The sequence below is a fragment of the Callithrix jacchus genome, chromosome 4 (genome assembly GCF_049354715.1).
Source record: "Callithrix jacchus isolate 240 chromosome 4, calJac240_pri, whole genome shotgun sequence".
In the NCBI taxonomy this organism is placed as follows: domain Eukaryota; kingdom Metazoa; phylum Chordata; class Mammalia; order Primates; family Cebidae; genus Callithrix; species Callithrix jacchus.
The window spans coordinates 150,613,880-150,632,795 of NC_133505.1; the positions used below are offsets into that span (position 1 = coordinate 150,613,880).

Genomic DNA, 18,916 nt, shown 5'->3' on the forward strand with positions numbered 1-18,916 from the left:
GAAGATAATTGTATCTCTTCCATAATGTTGCGGTCAGGATGAAATGAGATGATTCAGATAAAGTACCAGACATTACTTTATTTAAATAAATACATATTGAGCATATATGCCCTATGCATCAGGCCCTATTCTAGCCCGTGAGGATACAGTAAATAGAACTGACTGAACGGAAATAAAACCTTAATTGTATATAACAAATAATAACAATGAACCTCTGGCACATAAGAGTGCTATGTATTATCTCTGTTTCAAAGCAATATCCCCAAGACAAGCTTTATGGTCCTAACCTATTTCTATAATTTTTACTGTAATAAAAGAATAATACTCCACAAATACAGTGGCAATGACTAGGACATAAAGATACAATCCAAGTTAACTCATTCATTGAGAGGACACCAGAAACTGGGAATGGGGTAGCGGGGAAACAAATTTGAAAAAAAAATCTGCTGATGAAAGTGAGTGCATTTACCACACACTTTTGTCCAAGAAAAGCTATGTGAGTGTGCCAGCACCAACCTGAAATCTCCCTAAGAATGCATGCTTATAGCCTATTCATTTAAACAGTGGGAGAGAGTTGACATTCAAACACCAGAGATGCTATTTTTTTTTTTTTTTAAGACTGAGTTTCGCTCTTGTTGCCCAGGCTGCAGTGAAATGACGCGATCTCGGCTCACCGCAACCTCCGCCTCCTGGGTTCCAGCGATTCTCCTGCCTCAGCCTCCCGAGTAGCTGGGATTACAGGCATACGCCACCACGCCGGGCTAATTTGGTATTTTTAGTAGAGGCGGGGTTTCTCCATATTGGTTAGGCCGGTCTCTCCCAACCTCAGGTGATTGCCGAAGTGCTGGGATCACAGGTGTGAGCCACCGCGCCCGGCCTCAAACACCAGAGATTCCTGAATATAATTTATTAGCTCAAATGCCTCTACAGTCAACAGAGTCTCGAGGGTTTGGTTAACAGGGCAGATGAAAGCACTTCCTGAAACGGTGGGAAATAAAAATGGATCAAGTCTGGTGCAGTCTATAAAGGCCTCGGCCTCCGTTGTCACGGCAACCGACCCCGCCCCAGCCAGGAGGGGAAACCTGAAACCTGGCGACCCCAGCCGGGTGCCCGCCTCCCTTCCGTGTCCCCGGCTTTCTGTTATGGTTGGGAATAGGTAAGGGACACAGGTCAACGGAGATGCTAGATTAGTCCCCTCTAGTCTCCGTAGAGGGAGCTATAAGAGGGGGTTCCTCCACAAGCAGAAACCCCCTTCTGCACTTCAACGCTAGGAAACCGCGCGACTCTCTTTCCCGAGAGGGAGACTAAAGGCTGGAAGAGTACAGCCCGCCAGTGGGTGGAAGCCGAAGTAGCCCCACCTCCCAGTAGCTTCTCGCGATAGTGGAGATGCAGCTAGTACGTAACTTCCGATTGCGACCCATCAGCTCCTCGGATTGGTCCATTTCCACTGCCGGGGCTGCGTGAAGTTTTCGCCGGGTCCTGGAGTCGCACGTGTGGTGAGACCTAGAGACCCGGCCCTCTAGAAGCTGGGCCTTGGTATCCCCGCCGGACTGCGAGGGTATCATCGCCGCCCCTGTTGAGGGTGAGCGTCGCGCGGCTGCAGCATGGTGAGCAAACCTAGTTTGCCTCGGCGGCCGGGCGCTGTGGTTTTGCAGAGGCAGGGCTGGTTCCGGTAATGCCTTGACTACTGCGGCCTGGGTCTGGATCATGCCAGAGGTTGCTTGCAGCACAGTACCCCGGAATGGGCCATGCTCACCACCCCGGGTATTCTTTGCTAGTTATATTCTGCTACCGCCGAGCCTCCCAGGGATGTGACCCGGAGAGGAGAATGGCCCCTGGGATCTTGCAGCCCTGCGCGCTTTCGGTTAACTAAAAGCTGGCGACTGCACACACAGACGAGCCACCCTCTGCTTCTTGGGGTCGAGCAGAGGGAGCTGCTGGTCTCCCTCAGTGGCGTTGGAGTGGCAGGTGTCTGCCTGTCTGTTTGCTCTGAGAAAGGAAACTTGTGGGAGAGTATAAGGTTGCGCCCAAAGTAAAGCCATTTAATTGGTTTCACAGTTTGGAGAATCAAAATTGAATAGCGAAACAAGAATGTAGAAAGAGATGATGGATCTTATTAAATTTAGCTGTTTGTGTCCTGATTTTATTTACTGGTTGGTAGATACCCTACGTGGAGCTGTCTACTCCAAATCATGTTGTGGCGGGCTTCCTCTCATTCTGGTTCAGTCTGCCGGGGGCCTTCCCTGAGCAGCCAGTCTAAAGTAGCTCTTAAGTCATTTTCACATCACTGTCTTATATTTTCTCCACCTGAAATTATCTTGATTTTCTTGCTAAGAACAGGGACTTTATCCGACGTTCCCAATTCTGTATTCCCAGTTTCCATAACAAGGTCTGACACAGAGTAGGTGCTCAAGGAATATTTGTTGAATGAAGGCTAAGTATGGATTCTACAGAACACAGCTGATGTTACCTTCCCTGGAAGTGTAGATTTTTAAAAAGTATTTATCTTTAACATGAGTACTAAAGATGCGTTTGTGGACTGTGGAGTTATTCTCCATCGTTTTGTTCTGTTTTAATTAATTGTTGTGATTTTGTTCCTTTGAAGCCTCACAGGAAGAAAAAGCCCTTTATAGAGAAGAAGAAAGCTGTGTCTTTTCACTTGGTCCACCGGAGCCAACGAGATCCTTTAGCAGCAGATGAGACTGCACCCCAGAGGGTTCTGTTGCCCACACGAAAAGTAGGTCCTGTTCTTTACCCAGTCAGTTTATAGGTAGACTATTAATAGTTTCTTTTTTCTTTCTTTCTTTTTTTTTTAAATTAATAGAGAAAGAGTCTTGCCATGTTGCCCAGCCTGGTCTCAAACTCCTGAGCAGTCCTCCCAGCTTGACTTCCAAAAATGCTGTGATTACAGGCATAAGTCACCACGCCCAGCTATGTTAATAGTTTTTAATAAATTGTTAGCCAGCTGTTATTTTCAGATAACAGATATTCTGGGAAAGAATCTATAAGTTAATTTTCAGTACATTTGCTGATTTTTCATGTTTTGATTGGGAACATAACATTATAAATAACATAAATGACATTCATGTTTTTTTGATTGGGAAGACAAAGATCTTTGAGATTTTAAAGGAACAAATTTTGTAAAATAATGGTTAATATTTACCAAAACACCAGCTACAATGTAGCCTCATGTTATCTAGGGCACCAGTGAATGCTCAAACTGTGCTTTCTCTAAGATCCTGCCATTTCATAACCACAAATTGCATTTTGCCTCCTGGTTGCTCATCTTAGGAAATGTAAAATATCTGAGCTCTTGGGTTAGCTCAGGGAACTTTGCAAGGAAGCCTCGAAAAGATTGACTTAATGTTGGACAGTACTTACTAAGTGTACGTATTATGAAACAGTGTTGGGGACATGGGCCATGTTTAGCTTTCAGTAAAGTCAGTTTTGTTGTATGTTGAGAGGGTTTAACATATAAATACAATAAATTGTACTTAACCTTTCAAGGCACCCAAATCTTTTTTTTCTTTTTTCCTTTTTTTTTTTTTGAGACGGAGTTTTCGCTCTTGTTACCCAGGCTGGAGTGCAATGGCACGATCTCGGCTCACCGCAACCTCCACCTCCTGGGTTCAGGCAATTCTCCTGCCTCAGCCTCCCGAGTAGCTGGGATTACAAGCGTGTGCCACTACGCCCAGCTAATTTTTTGTATTTTTAGTAGAGACGGGGTTTCATGATGTTGACCTGGATGGTCTCGATCTCTTGACCTCGTGATCCACCCACCTCAGCCTCCCAAAGTGCTAGGATTACAGGCTTGAGCCACCGCGCCCAGCCCAAATCTTTTTTTCTTTCTTTCTTCTTTTTTTTTTTTTTTATGAGACAGGGTCTCATTCTGTTGCCCATGGTGGCATGCAGAGTGGCTCCATCTCAGCTCACTGCAACTTATACTTCTTGGGCTTAAGTGATCCTCCCACTTTATCCTCCAGGTTTGTACTACAAGCACACGCCACCAGGCCTGGCTAATTTTTAAAATTGTTTTGTAGAAACGAGGTCTCACTATTTAGGCTGGGCTGGTCTTGAATTCTGGGCTCAAGTGATACTCCTGCCTCAGCCTCCCAAAGTGCTGGGATTATAGGCATGAGCCACTGTGCCTGGCCTCCCCAAGTCTTTTCTTATAACCCTCCAAATAGTTGATAAAATAAATTGTGTGTATATGTCTATATCTTGACTTGAAATGTTGCACAGAAATGTCTAGTGGAAGGAGCAATTGTTATTTATTTTTATTGCCCTTTTAAAAGCATGAATGTTTTCATTCCATTGTAATGTTGTGTACCACTCTGGTTTTGAAGCTGTACATTTCCTGAGTTTGTCCACAATTCTTTGTCTTTTTACTATCAGCCAAAATGTTCATGTGCCATCTGCCTCCTACTTGGAAAGCTATACTCATTGGAATATTCCCATACCTTATACTTCGAAGACATACTGATTCCATTTTGTTTATAGATAAGCAATGAAGAAAGGCAAGCAGAACAGAGGAAGTATAGAGCATTCTTTGATGATAACTATGACTACCTGCAGCACCTGAAGGAACCATCTGGGGCCTCAGAGCTCATTCCTTCAAGGACCTTCAGTGCACACAACAGGAGAGAGGAGAAAGAAGAAACGCTGGTAATTCCAGTAAGGCTTTTCAGTAATTTCAGTGTGGGAATGAGGTGAAGAAATCATTTTTAAATCAAGATAACTGTTTGGGGCAAGAAATGGTGTCAGTATGAAGAGCACAAAGATAGACCATGCTTCCACTTAAAATAATGTATGTATATGCACATGTATACCATCAGGAGAGAATAGGTCACCTCTTCTCTGGTGTCAGGTTTCTTTTGATTGATAGACATGGCCATGTTAGACAGCACTTTTCAATAGAAGAAAAGCTGCTGACATTCTAACAGTTATGTTAACAACATAACTGTTTCAGGGTCATAAACTCTGTTCTAAGATGGAACTTAACTTCTGTGGAGTATTCAGATCTTTAACACTTTTGTGCCCATGAGCAGGCTACCCATAAGCGAGAACAGAATGAGCGGATGATAATACCAGTCCTGTCTTGTAAACAAATGTTTGTTCTACTTTAATACCTTCTCTTTCAGGACAAATGATAGTACATGTTTATGTGAAATTAGTGCTGTTAGTCTAAGTTCTGTTTCCTCCCCTGTTTATATTAAGAATGCCTCTGTTGTATGCCTCCGTGACCTTATTTTTAATTTGATGCAGAGTAAATTCCCCTGTGGGAAACTTTTATATCACTAGCACTTTTTAAAAAGGAGACATTCATTATTATGTTTATGAGCAAAAGGAAAGAGATAGAAAGGGCACCAGTTTACCCTTCTCCTCATTCCACAATTGTGTCATGGTCTAGGCATTCCTTTCCTTGGGGAAGATGTGATTATAGGTCTTACAGGCAACAGCTTATTGCTTAAGGAGACTCAGAAGGGTTAGGTTTTAAGATATCAACCCAAAGAAAGCGAACTGCAGCAGCTCATTCACTGACTAGGTTGTGGCTCTTTAGTAAGGCCCCAAATCCCACCACATGTGTCATAGAGAACCAGCTCCTTTATTCCTTCTCCAAGGCTTTATTATTGTCTTATTGGCTCACTTCCTTCTATAACCTATTGAGAGAGAGGAGGGGTTCCATAGTGGCTCAACTTGTTTATCTAAGGGAGAAAATTCTTAGTAAAGCCTTGCCTGGCTGGATTGTATTGACCAATACAAGACTAACTTTTAATCCTTAAGTCATTTTGAGTAAAAGCAATCACTAATGGCTTTTTAACAGGATAAGGTTCTTAAATGGACACTTCAGTGATGTTCACAGGAACAACTGAATTATATTTAAAAACAAAAGTGCTGTTGGTTTTCTGTAGAGCTATGAAAAAATAGGGATTAGTCCCATGTACTTTTTTACTTCAGTTTTTGCAACACACCACCAAATTCAAATAGATTAGAAATAACAAATAACCCCTAGAAACAGTGTAAGACAGTGTAAAAGGCAATATAGCAATGATTGATGCTTGAGCAGGCCCTGTTTTCACATGAAAGAAAGAGTGCTGCCATGGTAGAAAGTAGCTGGGCAAACTCCCTAGAGTTGAGAACTACTGCAACCAATAACATCACAGCACTCATCTAAAAAAGTAACAATAATAATTCATCTAGACTCTAATCACGTATCTGATTCTTTGACTACTTTTCAAGATTTGAAAAATTTCTCACAAAGCTAAGTTCATTTAACACAAGCCGACCTTGTGTTTAATCCCAAACTTCTAAGGATAATTATCACAAAGGGTACCTTTTAAATAAAACCTAAAAGACTATGTCGATTTTACCACAATTTTAAGTAGTTAATGATGAAATATACTTAAAAACCATTGAATTGTATACTTTAAATAGGTGATTTATATGTGAATTATGTCTTAGTAAAGCGGTTTTCTTAAAAATATACTCTACAGAAAATATCTTTGCCCATGTTTATGCTACTGAGAAACTCATTTTGGAAGCCATATCATCTTGCTGTGGGAACACTGCCATATGTAGCCTTTTTCATGCTCCTCAGAGGCGTCAAATTCAGAGAAGTTTCTCGGTGGCCAGTGAGCATGCACATTCCAGCTTTGTGCCTCTTCCTGGACTGAGGATAGGGCAGATGGTGAGGTGCACAGAGATAGATAACACATGGTGGTTGTCCTCATGTTATCAACTGTTTGGCTGAGGAGAGGAAACTAAGGCCTAAGAACCAGTCAGAGAATATAGGCTAGCACATGTTTAAGTAGATTGCAGCGTGCATGTGAAGAAGTTCACACAAAGGGAAGTTCTAGGACAGTGATCAGAAAGGGCTTATGCAGGAGGGTAGGAACCAAGCTGACCACCAGGCGGAGGGTACTGTTGACAGGAGAAGGAACATTTTCAGTCAGGGTGCCGAGACAGCCAGCAGTGTGGTTCAGTGTCAGGCATGTGTGCCAAGTAAAGTGTTTCCCATTATTGCAAGACCGAGGAATGGACTTGATTTGCATGGTCATATAGAGTAACTGAGAAATTTGGATACATAGAGTAGGTATTGATTTTATAGGACCTTGAAAACCAGGGCATTAAATACAGAGTGAAAAATTGAGACCTGTTAGAAATTCAGGAAGGTCACATGATGAAACCATTAAAGGGACTTAATCTAGCAGTGGGTATGAAGGTTGCACTAAGTATAGACTAGCTATATGAGTGGTCGCAGTCATTTATGTCTTGGTTAACTATAAATGAGATGATGCCCAAAAGAATGGAGTGAAATCACTGTATATAATAGAGATTTCAAGGGGACACAGGACAGAAAAATGATTTGTAACCACCCAAGGATTTAAGATAGCCAATTCATAGAAGGGCTATGCTATCACTGGAGATAAGGATGTTATCTCTAGTTTAAGAGGAAAAAGTTTAATTTTGTTTGAAACTCCCGGAGTTTGTTATGAAACTCCGGGAGTTGAATCCCAGAACCTCACTTACTGATCATTCTGAGGCAGGCAGCCCATTTAAACTTTCTTAGTTTTAGTTCTTTTGCTAAAATATGGTGATACCTCATGAAATCTGAGGGATAAATGGAATAATCTACTAGAGAAAGTGTCATGATGCATTACAGAGTTGCTTTTGAGTTGATGATGGAATATCCTTGTTTAACATACGTATAACCTGGAAAACAGGTGAGAGAACACCGAATGTAGTTGTAACAGTTCCCTAGGACTGCAGTAACAAATTACCATAAACTAGGTGACTTAAAACAACAGAAATTTATTCCCTCGTGGTTCTGGAGGTCAGAAGTTTGAAATTATGGTATCAGCAGGGTTGGCTTTTCTCTTGGGGCTTAGAGGGAAGCTGTTGCATGGCTCATTCCTAACCTCCAAAGGTTACCAGTGGTCATTCCTTGGAGTTCCTTGCCTTATAGAGGTCTCACTCCAGTTTGCTTTTATCTGCGCATGGCATTCTCCCCTGTGAGTCTCTGTCCTCCTGTGGCCCTGCAACAGGGCCATGATCCAGTGAGACCTCATCTTATTATAGTTGAGGGGACCCTGTTTCAACTATGGTCACAGTCTGAGGTTCTGGATGGAAATTGATTTTGGGGGGACTTCAACCCAGTGCACTAGTTCAGAAGTATTTCCAAATAAACCTAACCAGTGTGCAATTTCTTTTTCAAGAGCACTGGAATTAAGTTGCCTTCATCAGTGTTTGCTTCAGAGTTTGAAGAAGATGTTGGATTGTTAAATAAAGCAGCTCCAGTTTCGGGTATGTTTAATTCCTTTGTCTTTTCATGTAGATAAACGTATTTTGCAAAACATAAAGAAATGATGTAACACTTTTCTATCCCCAGTAAAGTATTGAAGCAATTGAAATATGTCTGGAATTCAGATCAGCGACTATTAGGAAGGGATGAGTGTGACCTTTGTTTTTTTGTATTCCTACCATCAAATTCTTACATATTTTGAGTTCCTGTTTGGAGAAGAGAGTGGGGAAACTATTCTTGGTAATCTAGTAGGGGCATTGTAACCTTCACCTAACCCCTTACAAAAATAGTGGTATTCATTATTCATTACTTCAAGTATAATTTTAAAAAATAATCTGTCATCTTTCAAAATTTCTCCCAAGAGCATACAGGTATTTTTATAAAAGTTCATTTTGCCATCTACACATATGTTGGGGGAAGTTTTTATTTTTAATATTTAGTGCTAACATTGTATTTCAGAACAAACACAAAAGTTCATAGAAGTGGTGTTGGTATTTTCTCCAAAGTTGCTTTAATTATTAACTAACACTTGCCCTTTGGCATTCATTAATTAATTGATTCTACAGATTTTTTGAGTTGCCACTGTGTGGCAGGGCCTTGGGTTAAAACAGAATAAAGCATAGTCTCTGACCTAAAGACTTTACCTCATTTGGGAAAAATAAACCATAAATGATAAATTACAGCATATTTGGATAATACTAGTGGGGTAAGGAGCATACACCCAGCCTCACGGAGTTGAGCAAGGCTTTCTAAAGGAGGTGATATCTAGTTTGTTTCTTAAGTAAAAGGCAGGTAGAAGAAGGAGGGGGTGGGGTGGGGAGAAGAAGCAAGAGAGCATGAGTATAGGTAACTTTACACACTTTAGCATGCCCAGAAGGAAGGGTATGGACTAAAAAGAAATGAGACTGGAGGGTTAAGCATTGACTGTAGCAGAGGGTGTTGGAGGCCAGTCAAGTTTTTCTTGAACTCTCTTTTTCTTGTTTGTTTTTGTTTTTTTCATTTTCTGTTCCTTGTGGAGCAGAGCAGTGTGTCCAGAGTCAGCCTAGTATTTTTATAGATGAAAGAACATATGTGGAGAAAGAGGTAGGTGTTTATTAAAATCTCATTATCAGAAAAGACTAAAAATATAACAGTTTACAAATTGTTCATTTGAGTTACTTTTAACAAGTTAATTTAAAGCCCAGTTTCTTCCTGCAGACAAAAGCTTTGAATTATGCTAGACAAAGTTTAACATTATAGATCTATAATGGAAGGATATTTTTACACTGGATATCAAAAGGAGAGGCAACATTTTTTTCCTTTTGTTTGTCTTGGAATGATCACTCTTTATTCTTAATCATTCTTTTATCCTCAATATATAAACAGAATCTTACTGTCATAGGTCCTTATGTTGTAAATGAATTGTTGCTATCTTGGGAATTATTGCTTAATTTTTGTTTTCCTTCTAGGACCTCGACTGGATTTTGATCCTGACATTGTTGCAGCTCTTGATGATGATTTTGACTTTAAAAATCCAGATAACCTGCTTGAAGAGGACTTTATCCTTCAGGCCAATAAGCCAATAGGAGAGGAAGAGGGAATGGATATACACTATGTGTGGTTTGTTTCAAACCTAAGTGTTACTGCTTCAGTGGGATGGTAACCATAGAATGTAGTAATTGGAAGAGACCTTCAAGAGCATTTAATCTGAGACTTCCGTATTTTAGAGCAGAAAATGTGAGATTCATTGCTTTTCCTACCAAACCAGATTGGTCAAACACCTTCACTCTTTCTGCCTAGACCAGAACTCTTCCTGAAATATCTTTACTTGTGTAAAGTGGTTTTGTTCTGTTACTTTTTAAGTTGTTTTGGTAGGTAATTTCTGACCTTTACTTTAGGAAATCTGCGAATGAAGATGACAGTGAGTGGGAAGATGTAGATGATAAGAAGGGAGATAGCGATGATGACTATGACTCTACAGGCCCCTTATCAGATGAAGATGATGTGTCTGTGCCTGGAAAAACTCATGGAGCTATAGCAGATCACTTGTTCTGGAATGAAGAAACGAAAAGTCGCTTCACAGAGTATTCGATGACTTCCTCGGTCATGAGGAGAAACGAACAGCTGACTCTACACGATGAGAGGTTTGAGAAGGTAAGGGCCCCAAATAAAGGATGTTTTAGTACTGTCTTATGGTAATTTTTTTTTAATACCTGTCAGCTTTAGCCCAGGTTGAAGTGCTTACCAGTCACAAAATAATGGCAACAACACAGTCAATCACAGGAAGTTTATAGCTACCCAGCTATAGGTTTGTCTAGCCAACATAAAGCAGAAGGGCAGCTTTGCAGTACAGGAGCACAAAGACTCCAAAGGAAGCATAGAACTCTGCAGGAAATGAGTAATCGCCTATGAGGAGGTGACTTTTCCAATTTACATCACACGTTTATACCTGGAGGTGGCTCAAGGGATACCTAATTCAACCTGAATGGATAACCAAAAGTAGCTGTAATTGTTTTATTCTCAGTAACTGTGGTAGACAACTCACTTAAGTTTCTATTTGGCCCTTAAAACCCCCACAAGTGGCAAAGGTAAAGATAGAAGCAGTCCACTTGAGGATCTTGATGAAGCCGAGCGGGTTGAGGCTGATCTGGAAGCTGGACATCTCTGGCCGAGTCAGCTGATTCCCTCCCAAGCTAAGTAGGTGTTAGGCGCCTTGCTGTGTGCCTTGTTTTTTTGTTTTTATTTAAAGAGAGAGATTGGGACCCAAAGCTAAAACTTATGAGTGTTGGAAACAGCGTGTCTCTTTATTAAAACAGAGCACAAGAATACCCTAGTTACTGTTGTTTTCCCTTTACACATTCTATGAGGTCAATCACCCTAGTTTTGATTCTGAAAGAACATGTATAGGTCAAAAGGATTGGCAGATCACATGCTCTTATTTTCCTCTTGGAGTTCTGACATCCTGATTCTGAACTTCTCCAACAGTAGTCTATAAGATGCTGTATTTCTGAAGTATCGGCCTGATGGAGCACAAACAAAATTCCATTTCTTTCCATTTCTCACCTGGAGTGTCCAGACATAACTAACACTAAGGAACAGAATGGAAATAGAGTATAAGATGCTTTTGAAAGCTTGAATTTTCATTTCCTGTATATTTGGTTCTGTTGTAACAGATTCGCTCCAGGGTTTGTTTATAATCCCAACCTGTAGCCTACTTACACAGGTTCTTAATGCCACCTATGCTGTTGTTCTGTAGCACATAACATCTAACATCATCTCTAATGTGCGTCTTTATTATGTATGTCATATATAGATTTGTCTCAGATTAGAATGTGAATTCCTCAAGGGCAGAGATATTTTGTGTTTTGCTCGTGGATATATCCCAGAGCCTAAAGTGGTGTCTTGGCATCTAGTAGAAGTTTAAAGTGTTCCATAAATGATAAATGGATGAAGGAATCGTTTTCTTCAAGGTGAATCTAAAATAAAGGTTCTTACTTCGCTACCTTCTGACCAAATAGTATTTTCCTTCTCTTGAGGGAGAAGCAAACTGTTGCTACAAATCTCACTCTTCAAGAGATACATCACCCCTATTTACTCTTTGTCACAGCTTAACAGTGTCAGCAGCATTTGCGTGATATAGTAATTATTGTCTAAATAAGAATGAAGTTTATAGATTAGTGGGAGATTTTTCAGTTGCACAGTCTTTTAGTTTTCATAGCCAAGGAATTTGAAAATGTCTTCAGGCTAGGCATGGTGGCTCATGCCTATAATCCCAGAACTGTGGAAGGCTGAAGCAGGTGGATCACTTGAGCCCAGAAGTTTGAGACCATCTTGGGCAACGCAGATCCTGTTTCTATTAAAAACAAAAAATAATAGCCTGGTGTGGTGGCATGTGCCTGGGGTCCCAGCTGATGGAGGGGCTGAGGTGGGAGAATCACTTGAGCCTGAGAGTTTAAGGCTGTAGTGAACTGCAATTGTGCCACTGTACTCCAAGCTGGGAGACAGTGTGATGATTAACAAAAAAGAAAAAGATCTTCAAAAATGTTCTGGCGTAATCTGTGCCTAGCATTTTGTTCTCCAAGTTGAGTGGAATCATGCCTTTCATTTACATGTCAAATGGGAGCCTATTTTTAGTCTAAATGTAAGTCTTAAAGTACTGAGCAGAAATATCTTCCACATCCGATTGTCGCATTAAATCCCTACCAATATTTTAATGGTAATTTTGATAGTGCTTATATAATAATAAAGTTATTGTAAAAAAATGTGTAGTATTAGTACATTTGCTTTTCATGGTATCTTTTCTCTGTTTTTATTCAAGTTTTATGAGCAATATGATGATGATGAAATTGGAGCTCTGGATAATGCAGAATTGGAAGGTTCTATTCAAGTGGACAGCAATCGCTTACAGGAAGTTTTGAATGACTACTACAAAGAGAAGGCAGAGAAGTACAGTGACTTTTCTTTCCTTGTTTAACTGCTCTATAAAAAAAAAACTCCAAAGAAAGGTCCATAGTATAACCGAATTGAGGAAAAAATCCACCTACTCAAAATCCATATTAAGAAAACGAAAAAGTGAAAAAGAAAAGGAAAATAGGAGGGGGAAAAAAGAAAGTGGTACATTTTCCATAAACTTTGGTTCATATATAGTTCATCTCTTTTGCCTGCATTTTGGTATTGGCGTTCTGAAGTAGAACGTAATAGGAATATATGAGGAGCCATGTTCTTTGTATCTTTGACTTCAGAAGAGTCGCGGTAGAATGTGTGTTCAGCTTCTTATTTTATTTTTATTTTTTGAAACGGACTCTGCTCTGTTGTCTGGGCTGGAGTGCAGTGGGGCGATCTTGGCTCACCTGCAACCTCCGCCTCCCAGGTTCAGGTGTTTCTCCTGCCTCAGCCTCCTGAGCAGCTGGGATTACAGGCGCATGCTGCCACACCCAGCTAATGTTCGTATCAGTAGAAATGAGGTTCCAACATGTTGGCCAGGCTGGTCTTGAACTCTTGACCTCATGTAATATGCCCACCTTGGCCTCCCAAAGGCCTGAGATTATAGGTGTGAGCCCCTGCGCCTGGCCGGTTTTTAATTTTTTTTTTACTTTTATTTATTTTGCTTAAAAGTTTTGATAGAAGAATGAGTATTATTAGAGTGTGAAATAACAAGGACAGGCTGGGCATGGTGGCACACACCTGTAATCTCAGCGACTTGGAAGGCTGAGGCAGGAGAATCGCTTGAACCTGGAAAGCAGAGGTTACAGTGAGCTGAGATAGCACCACTGTACTCTAGCCTGGGTGGCAGGGCAAGATTCCATTTCAAAAAAAAAAAGAAATATAAGGACACATTCCACTTGGAAAATAAGATGGTGTTTCTAGTGTTTAGGGCTGAAGAATTAAGAATTATTCCAAGTATATACGCTTTTCATCTTTCTGAAATGCCAGGTGTTCTGAGAAGTAGGTATTTATGTCTTGCGAAAAGATAAGAATTTGTTTCTCCAGCTAGATTAGCAGAACTGATCAGCCGGTTATTTTGGCAAATCAGCATCCACATCAAGGTGACTCTCTTTGAGAGAAGCTGAGGAAGTGTTCAGATCTGCTTGAAAGGTATGACGTTCCATAATCACTATAATATATAGATCCCATAGCAGGACAAGGAGCTATATAGTTTGAATAAAGTATTTGAATACTTTGGGGAGACAGATGAATTATGCTTTTTTAGGCTTTAAAAACCTGTTTTCTTAGGAAGCTGCCTTGAAAAGACACAGCCAGTGAATGTCCAAAACTCACTGTGGGGAAGAGGCAGGGCTGGGTAGTACAGAGTTTGACAGAAGATGATAGATGAGACACTGGACTATGTGCCTTTAAAACATTGGGTTTTTCCACAGCTAAAAATTGCAGTTTTAGTGACATGGTATAATAATAGGTCACTTTTCCCCCTTCTCGTTCTTCACTTTTAAAACTCAACCGAAAGTTGTATAAAATTGAATACCCTTGAACCTTTGGAGGATCAAGACCTGCCAATGAATGAGCTTGATGAGTCTGAGGAGGAAGAGATGATTACTGTAGTCCTTGAAGAAGCCAAAGAGAAGTGGGATTGTGAATCTATTTGTAGTAAGTATATTCACTTTATGATAGTTATTTTTAAAGTATTTAAGTATATCAACTTTAGGCTGAGCACGATGGCTCATGCCTATAATCCCAGTACTTTGGGAGGCCAAGGTGGGTGGATCACCTGATGTCAGGAGTTTGAGACCAGCATGACCAACATAGTGAAACTCCTGTCTCTACTAAAAATACAAAAACTTAGCTGGGCATGGTAGCCAGCACCTGTAATCCTAGCTACTCGGGAGGCTGAGGCAGGAGAATAGCTTGAACCCAAGAGGCAGAGGTTGCAGTGAGCCAAGATCACACCAATGCACTCCAACTTGGGCAACAAGAGTGAAACTATGTCTCATATATATATATTTTATATTCTAGTACTGAGTTGTAAGCAATTAATAAAACATCAATCAGAGACTCCGGTGTTATTTTGCACTATGAAAACACAAGGTCAGAAATATAGTAGGAATTCACTAATGTTTTGTGGAACTGAAAGTGTGCTTATTGATATATGTTTTATTTGTTTGTTTAGGTACATACTCAAATTTATATAACCATCCACAGCTTATCAAGTATCAACCAAAGGTAAGTCCTAGTGTGCTATTTGGAAGGATGCAATGCATAAAAAATAGAGTGCACATTTTTGCACAGTAACTTTTATCTTTGTGGCTAGCAGTGATATTAGGAAAAACACCAACCATATGTCATTAATGAGCTGTTTTTTAATAGGAATGAGAAATAACTCTAGTGCCATTTTATTCGCATTTCAGCCCAAACAAATTCGAATATCTTCTAAAACAGGAATTCCTCTCAATATCTTACCAAAGAAAGGGCTCACAGCAAAGCAAGCTGAACGAATACAGATGATTAATGGCAGTGATCTTCCTAAAGTATCAACCCAGCCACGTTCTAAAAATGAGAGCAAAGAAGAAAAAAGAGCAAGAAAGCAAGCTGTAAAAGAAGAGCGCAAGGTAAAATATATTTTTCAAATGTGAGATTTACAAAAAACTGGTGGAGGTCAAGTTAGAGAAATTTTGTAAAAGCAGTGTGTATCAGACTAAAGATATGAATAATATTATTCTTGTACTTATAACAGGAACGAAGAGTGGAGAAGAAAGCTAACAAATTAGCATTTAAACTGGAGAAAAGAAGGCAAGAAAAGGAGCTCCTGAACTTGAAGAAGAATGTTGAGGGTCTAAAGCTGTAGACAGTGGAGCTTATAGGGTAAGGCACTTTATTAGGGACACTTCATTATGTTTAATAATTAACTAGAGTCTTCAGAAAGACAAAACTGCTTTGCCCTTTTTACTGGCAGATAAGAGGAAAATACAGTATTTGTATTATTTTTATACTAGCAAGTGTTCCCTGCCAACTGTCTTGGAAATACTGTAATATTTTAATTTTTGGATTATAAGCTTACATCTGCTCTGAAATAAATGACTTCATGAATGTGAAATGTTTGGATAAATTAAAGGAAAATATCTTCATAACTTGAATTGGTGTATTCATTTATTTGTATGGTTGTCATAGTTGTTTTTTACAGATGTTTTCAAATATTTCTTTGAATCCTCTCCACGCCTTGTCAGGAATTACATGGTTTAATTTGCTGTAAGTAGAAAAGTGGCCTGGTTAAACTCAATTTTGAAATGCTGAGTTTATTCTGTTTAATGTAAGATGAGTTTTTCTGAGAAAGTTCCACTGTTAGGAAGCTAAGTTTTCCCTTGCTGTATACAAAGGACTATTTCAAAAGGGTGGTAAAACTGAATATTAAGGTTCTTAAGACTCTTATTTCCTGTTTTAATACTGGATGAGTTGCTTTTGGGATTTAGGAACAGTGAAGGCAGGAAACAGAATAGTCAAAGAAATAAGAAAACTTACTTGGCTTTAGTGAGTCCCTAGATAAAAATCAGAAATATTTATTTCAGTTTAAACTGAAGAGTTTGTCTTTTCAACATTATTTAATGTTTGGAACCATTCATACTTGATTAAAATACATAGTTGAAAACTTTCCCTGTTTTTGATGAGCTGATTTTTGTTTTAACTTATTTAAACTTTTTCAAGGTTTAAACAATGACAGCATCACAATTGTTGATTATTTGGTAAACTGTGACTTCTTGCAACAGATTAGTGACCGTGGTCACACTGGACTAGGCTGTAAAAATCTGTGATAGGAACAGAATGGCTCTGAGATAGGAACAGAATGGCTGGGGCAGAACCATTTTTGGCAGGTGAGCTGCATTTGATACCTGAATTATTAGAAAATACCTTCATCTGTAATTATTTGTTTATGGCTATTACCTTGTTCTACCATGTGTGATCCATTTAAATCTAAGCATTGTAGGTTTTTTAAAGAGATAAAAACTGATGGCATCAGGTATTCTACCAACATTGGCTAGAAAAAAAATCTGAAGAGCTGGTCATTGCAGAAGGAGGATACTGGAGAGAATGTATTGAAATGCCAGCCTGTGAAGTAAAGGGTCAGATGATGGTTTATGTTGATATTGAGAATGTAAGTACTAAAAGGATTGGCCATTTATTTTGATAGCTGTCTCAACTGAAGATTCTCAAAAACAGCAAGAGCCTTAACAAACGTTGGATGTTACTTTGTCATGATGTCACTCAAATTCCGTCTTACGAGGTGCTAATTTTACTTTACTATGTTTAAATCCATATATTATATGTTTTTCAATTAAAAGAAAAAGACTAGGCCACAAGTCTTGATGAAGCGTATTGTGATTTAGGCTGATTATACTCCAAACTTAAATATTTCAATTTTATTCTGAAGAACAAATTCATAATACTTTAAATGAATTTTCTGATAATTTAGTTCTCTACAAATCTATAAATGATGATTGGCAACTGAACATAAAAGCTCCATGCTAAGTGTTGGGAGTCCAAGGATCAGAGAGGGTTTTGCTTTCAGGAGTTATGTGCTATGAGGAGGCAGCATAGGTGCAGCGAAATGTAACTCAACGATACTGCCACTGTGGTAAGTACTTGTAATGAGAATGTGGGTACTTGCTCTTCCCCCAGAAGTGTTCTCACTGCAGGCAGACCCTCCTCATGGTTGGTGCTCAGCTGTCACCTTCACTATAGGCTATTACCTGAGCTTATATTTAAAAATAGCACACGCATCTCTCCCTGGCATCCTTGACCCACCCTCCCTGGTTTATATCCTCTACAACATGACTGTTTGTCAGTCTCCTCTCACACGACAAACCCTGAAGACACAGTGTTTTGCTTATTGCTTTATTCTAGGCCTGGAACGGTACCTGACAGTTGGTATACATTCACAAAGTAGTATATGAATGAATGGATAGATGGGAAAGATTTCAGAAAAGAATTAAACATGGAGGGAACCATAGTAGGGCCTAGACTCACTGGGGTTAGTGGGGAGAGAAAGGCCTGAAAGATCCCAGCAGGGGGCAAAATCTTGAAGAATTTGTATCTTAAACCTATTTTGTTTAAGCACTGCCCATGACTAGTGTAAAACCACTTGGATATCGAAGTACCACAGATGCTCCTTGACTCATGGTGGGATTATGTGTTGATACACCCACCCTAAGCTGAAAACATGGTAAATCAAAAATACATTTACTGCACCTAACCTACTGAACATCATAGCTTAGTCTAACCTACCTTAAACTTGCTCAGAACACTTCCCATTAGCCCACAGTTGTGCAAAATCATCTGACAATACAGTTACACTGTAGAGTATCAGTTTGCCCTCGTGGTCACATGGTTGACTGGGAGCAGTGGCCCACCACTGTTGCCCAGCATCATGAGAGAGGATTGTACCACTTTCTACTGAATATATACTGCTTTCTCACTGTCACAGAAAAAGCGTTAAGTTGAACCATTGTAAGTTGAGGATTGTCTGTACTGTTCTTTTACAAATCTAAGTATCTGAAATGCAGTTACTGCTTGTTAGATTACCCGTGATGCCCTGTATCTACACTTCCATTGTGATGTCATCAAGTCACCTCAGGTGAAAGAACTTGTAATTTGACTGGTATATTTTCAATACTTTTTTTTTTAAATGCCTAAACAGATATTCAATACATTTTATTTTATTTTATTATTTTTTACTTTTTATTGTATTTGGGCTCTGGGGTCCATGTGCACACCCTGCATCCTGCAGGATTGTTGCATAGGCACATACACGCCATGGTGGTTTGCTGTCTCCATCCCCCCCTACCGTTGCCTACATCAGGCATTTCTCCAGTTGTTATCCCTCCCCCTCCTCCCCACTCCCCCCTGTTGTGTCCCCCTCCCCTCCCTTCCCCTCCACCACTCCCCCCACCTAGTCCTGTGAGTGTTGTTCCCTTCCCTGTGCCCAAGTGTTCTCATTATTTTCAATACTTTTATATTACTTCTTCATGTGGGTTGACATTGGTATGCTTTATCAGGCTTGTTCCAGTTAAAGGACAGAGAAAGTAGAAATTCTAATAGCCTTGAATTTTAATTGTGAAACTTAGAGGAGAATGTTTAAAGCAAATACAGGGCCACTGTTCAAGTTAAGAAATAGAACATAGAAGTTACCCG

General features: G+C 39.8%; 2 protein-coding genes across 6 annotated transcripts in view; both read left to right on the forward strand.

Annotated features, from left to right (window-relative positions):
* The first annotated feature begins 1,430 nt into the window (after nucleotides 1-1,430).
* LTV1 (LTV1 ribosome biogenesis factor) lies at nucleotides 1,431-15,867 on the forward strand. 4 transcript variants are annotated; one of them, XM_035296896.3, is made up of 11 exons: nucleotides 1,431-1,764; nucleotides 2,606-2,737; nucleotides 4,501-4,674; nucleotides 8,217-8,304; nucleotides 9,751-9,901; nucleotides 10,180-10,435; nucleotides 12,600-12,727; nucleotides 14,244-14,383; nucleotides 14,904-14,956; nucleotides 15,142-15,342; nucleotides 15,468-15,867. In XM_035296896.3, exons 1-11 carry the CDS (start codon nucleotides 1,708-1,710, stop codon nucleotides 15,576-15,578), a joined length of 1,491 nt encoding a protein of 496 aa, XP_035152787.2. In that variant the 5' UTR covers nucleotides 1,431-1,707; the 3' UTR covers nucleotides 15,579-15,867. The 4 variants fall into 4 exon arrangements, with proteins under 4 accessions (XP_035152787.2, XP_035152788.2, XP_002747125.3 ...); XM_035296897.3 differs by having other exon boundaries at nucleotides 4,501-4,665; XM_002747079.6 differs by having other exon boundaries at nucleotides 1,431-1,607.
* A 643-nt stretch (nucleotides 15,868-16,510) lies between these two features.
* Nucleotides 16,511-18,916, forward strand: part of ZC2HC1B (zinc finger C2HC-type containing 1B) — an 81,695-nt gene continuing 79,289 nt past the window's right edge. For both annotated transcript variants that reach the window (XM_035296910.3, XM_002747080.6), the window contains exon 1: nucleotides 16,511-16,599. In XM_035296910.3, coding sequence (XP_035152801.3) covers nucleotides 16,572-16,599 — 28 coding nt within the window. In that variant the 5' untranslated portion in view covers nucleotides 16,511-16,571. The remainder of the gene's footprint in view (nucleotides 16,600-18,916) is intronic.

Excerpts from the sequence above, each read along its gene's own strand:
- LTV1 (XM_035296896.3), top strand. The coding sequence starts at position 1,708 with ATGCCAGAGGTTGCTTGCAGCACAGTACCCCGGAATGGGCCATGCTCA. Across the intron at positions 9,902-10,179 it reads ATGGATATACACTATGTGTG|GAAATCTGCGAATGAAGATG; the intron begins GTTTGTTTCAAA and ends CCTTTACTTTAG. Across the intron at positions 10,436-12,599 it reads ACGATGAGAGGTTTGAGAAG|TTTTATGAGCAATATGATGA; the intron begins GTAAGGGCCCCA and ends TTTTTATTCAAG.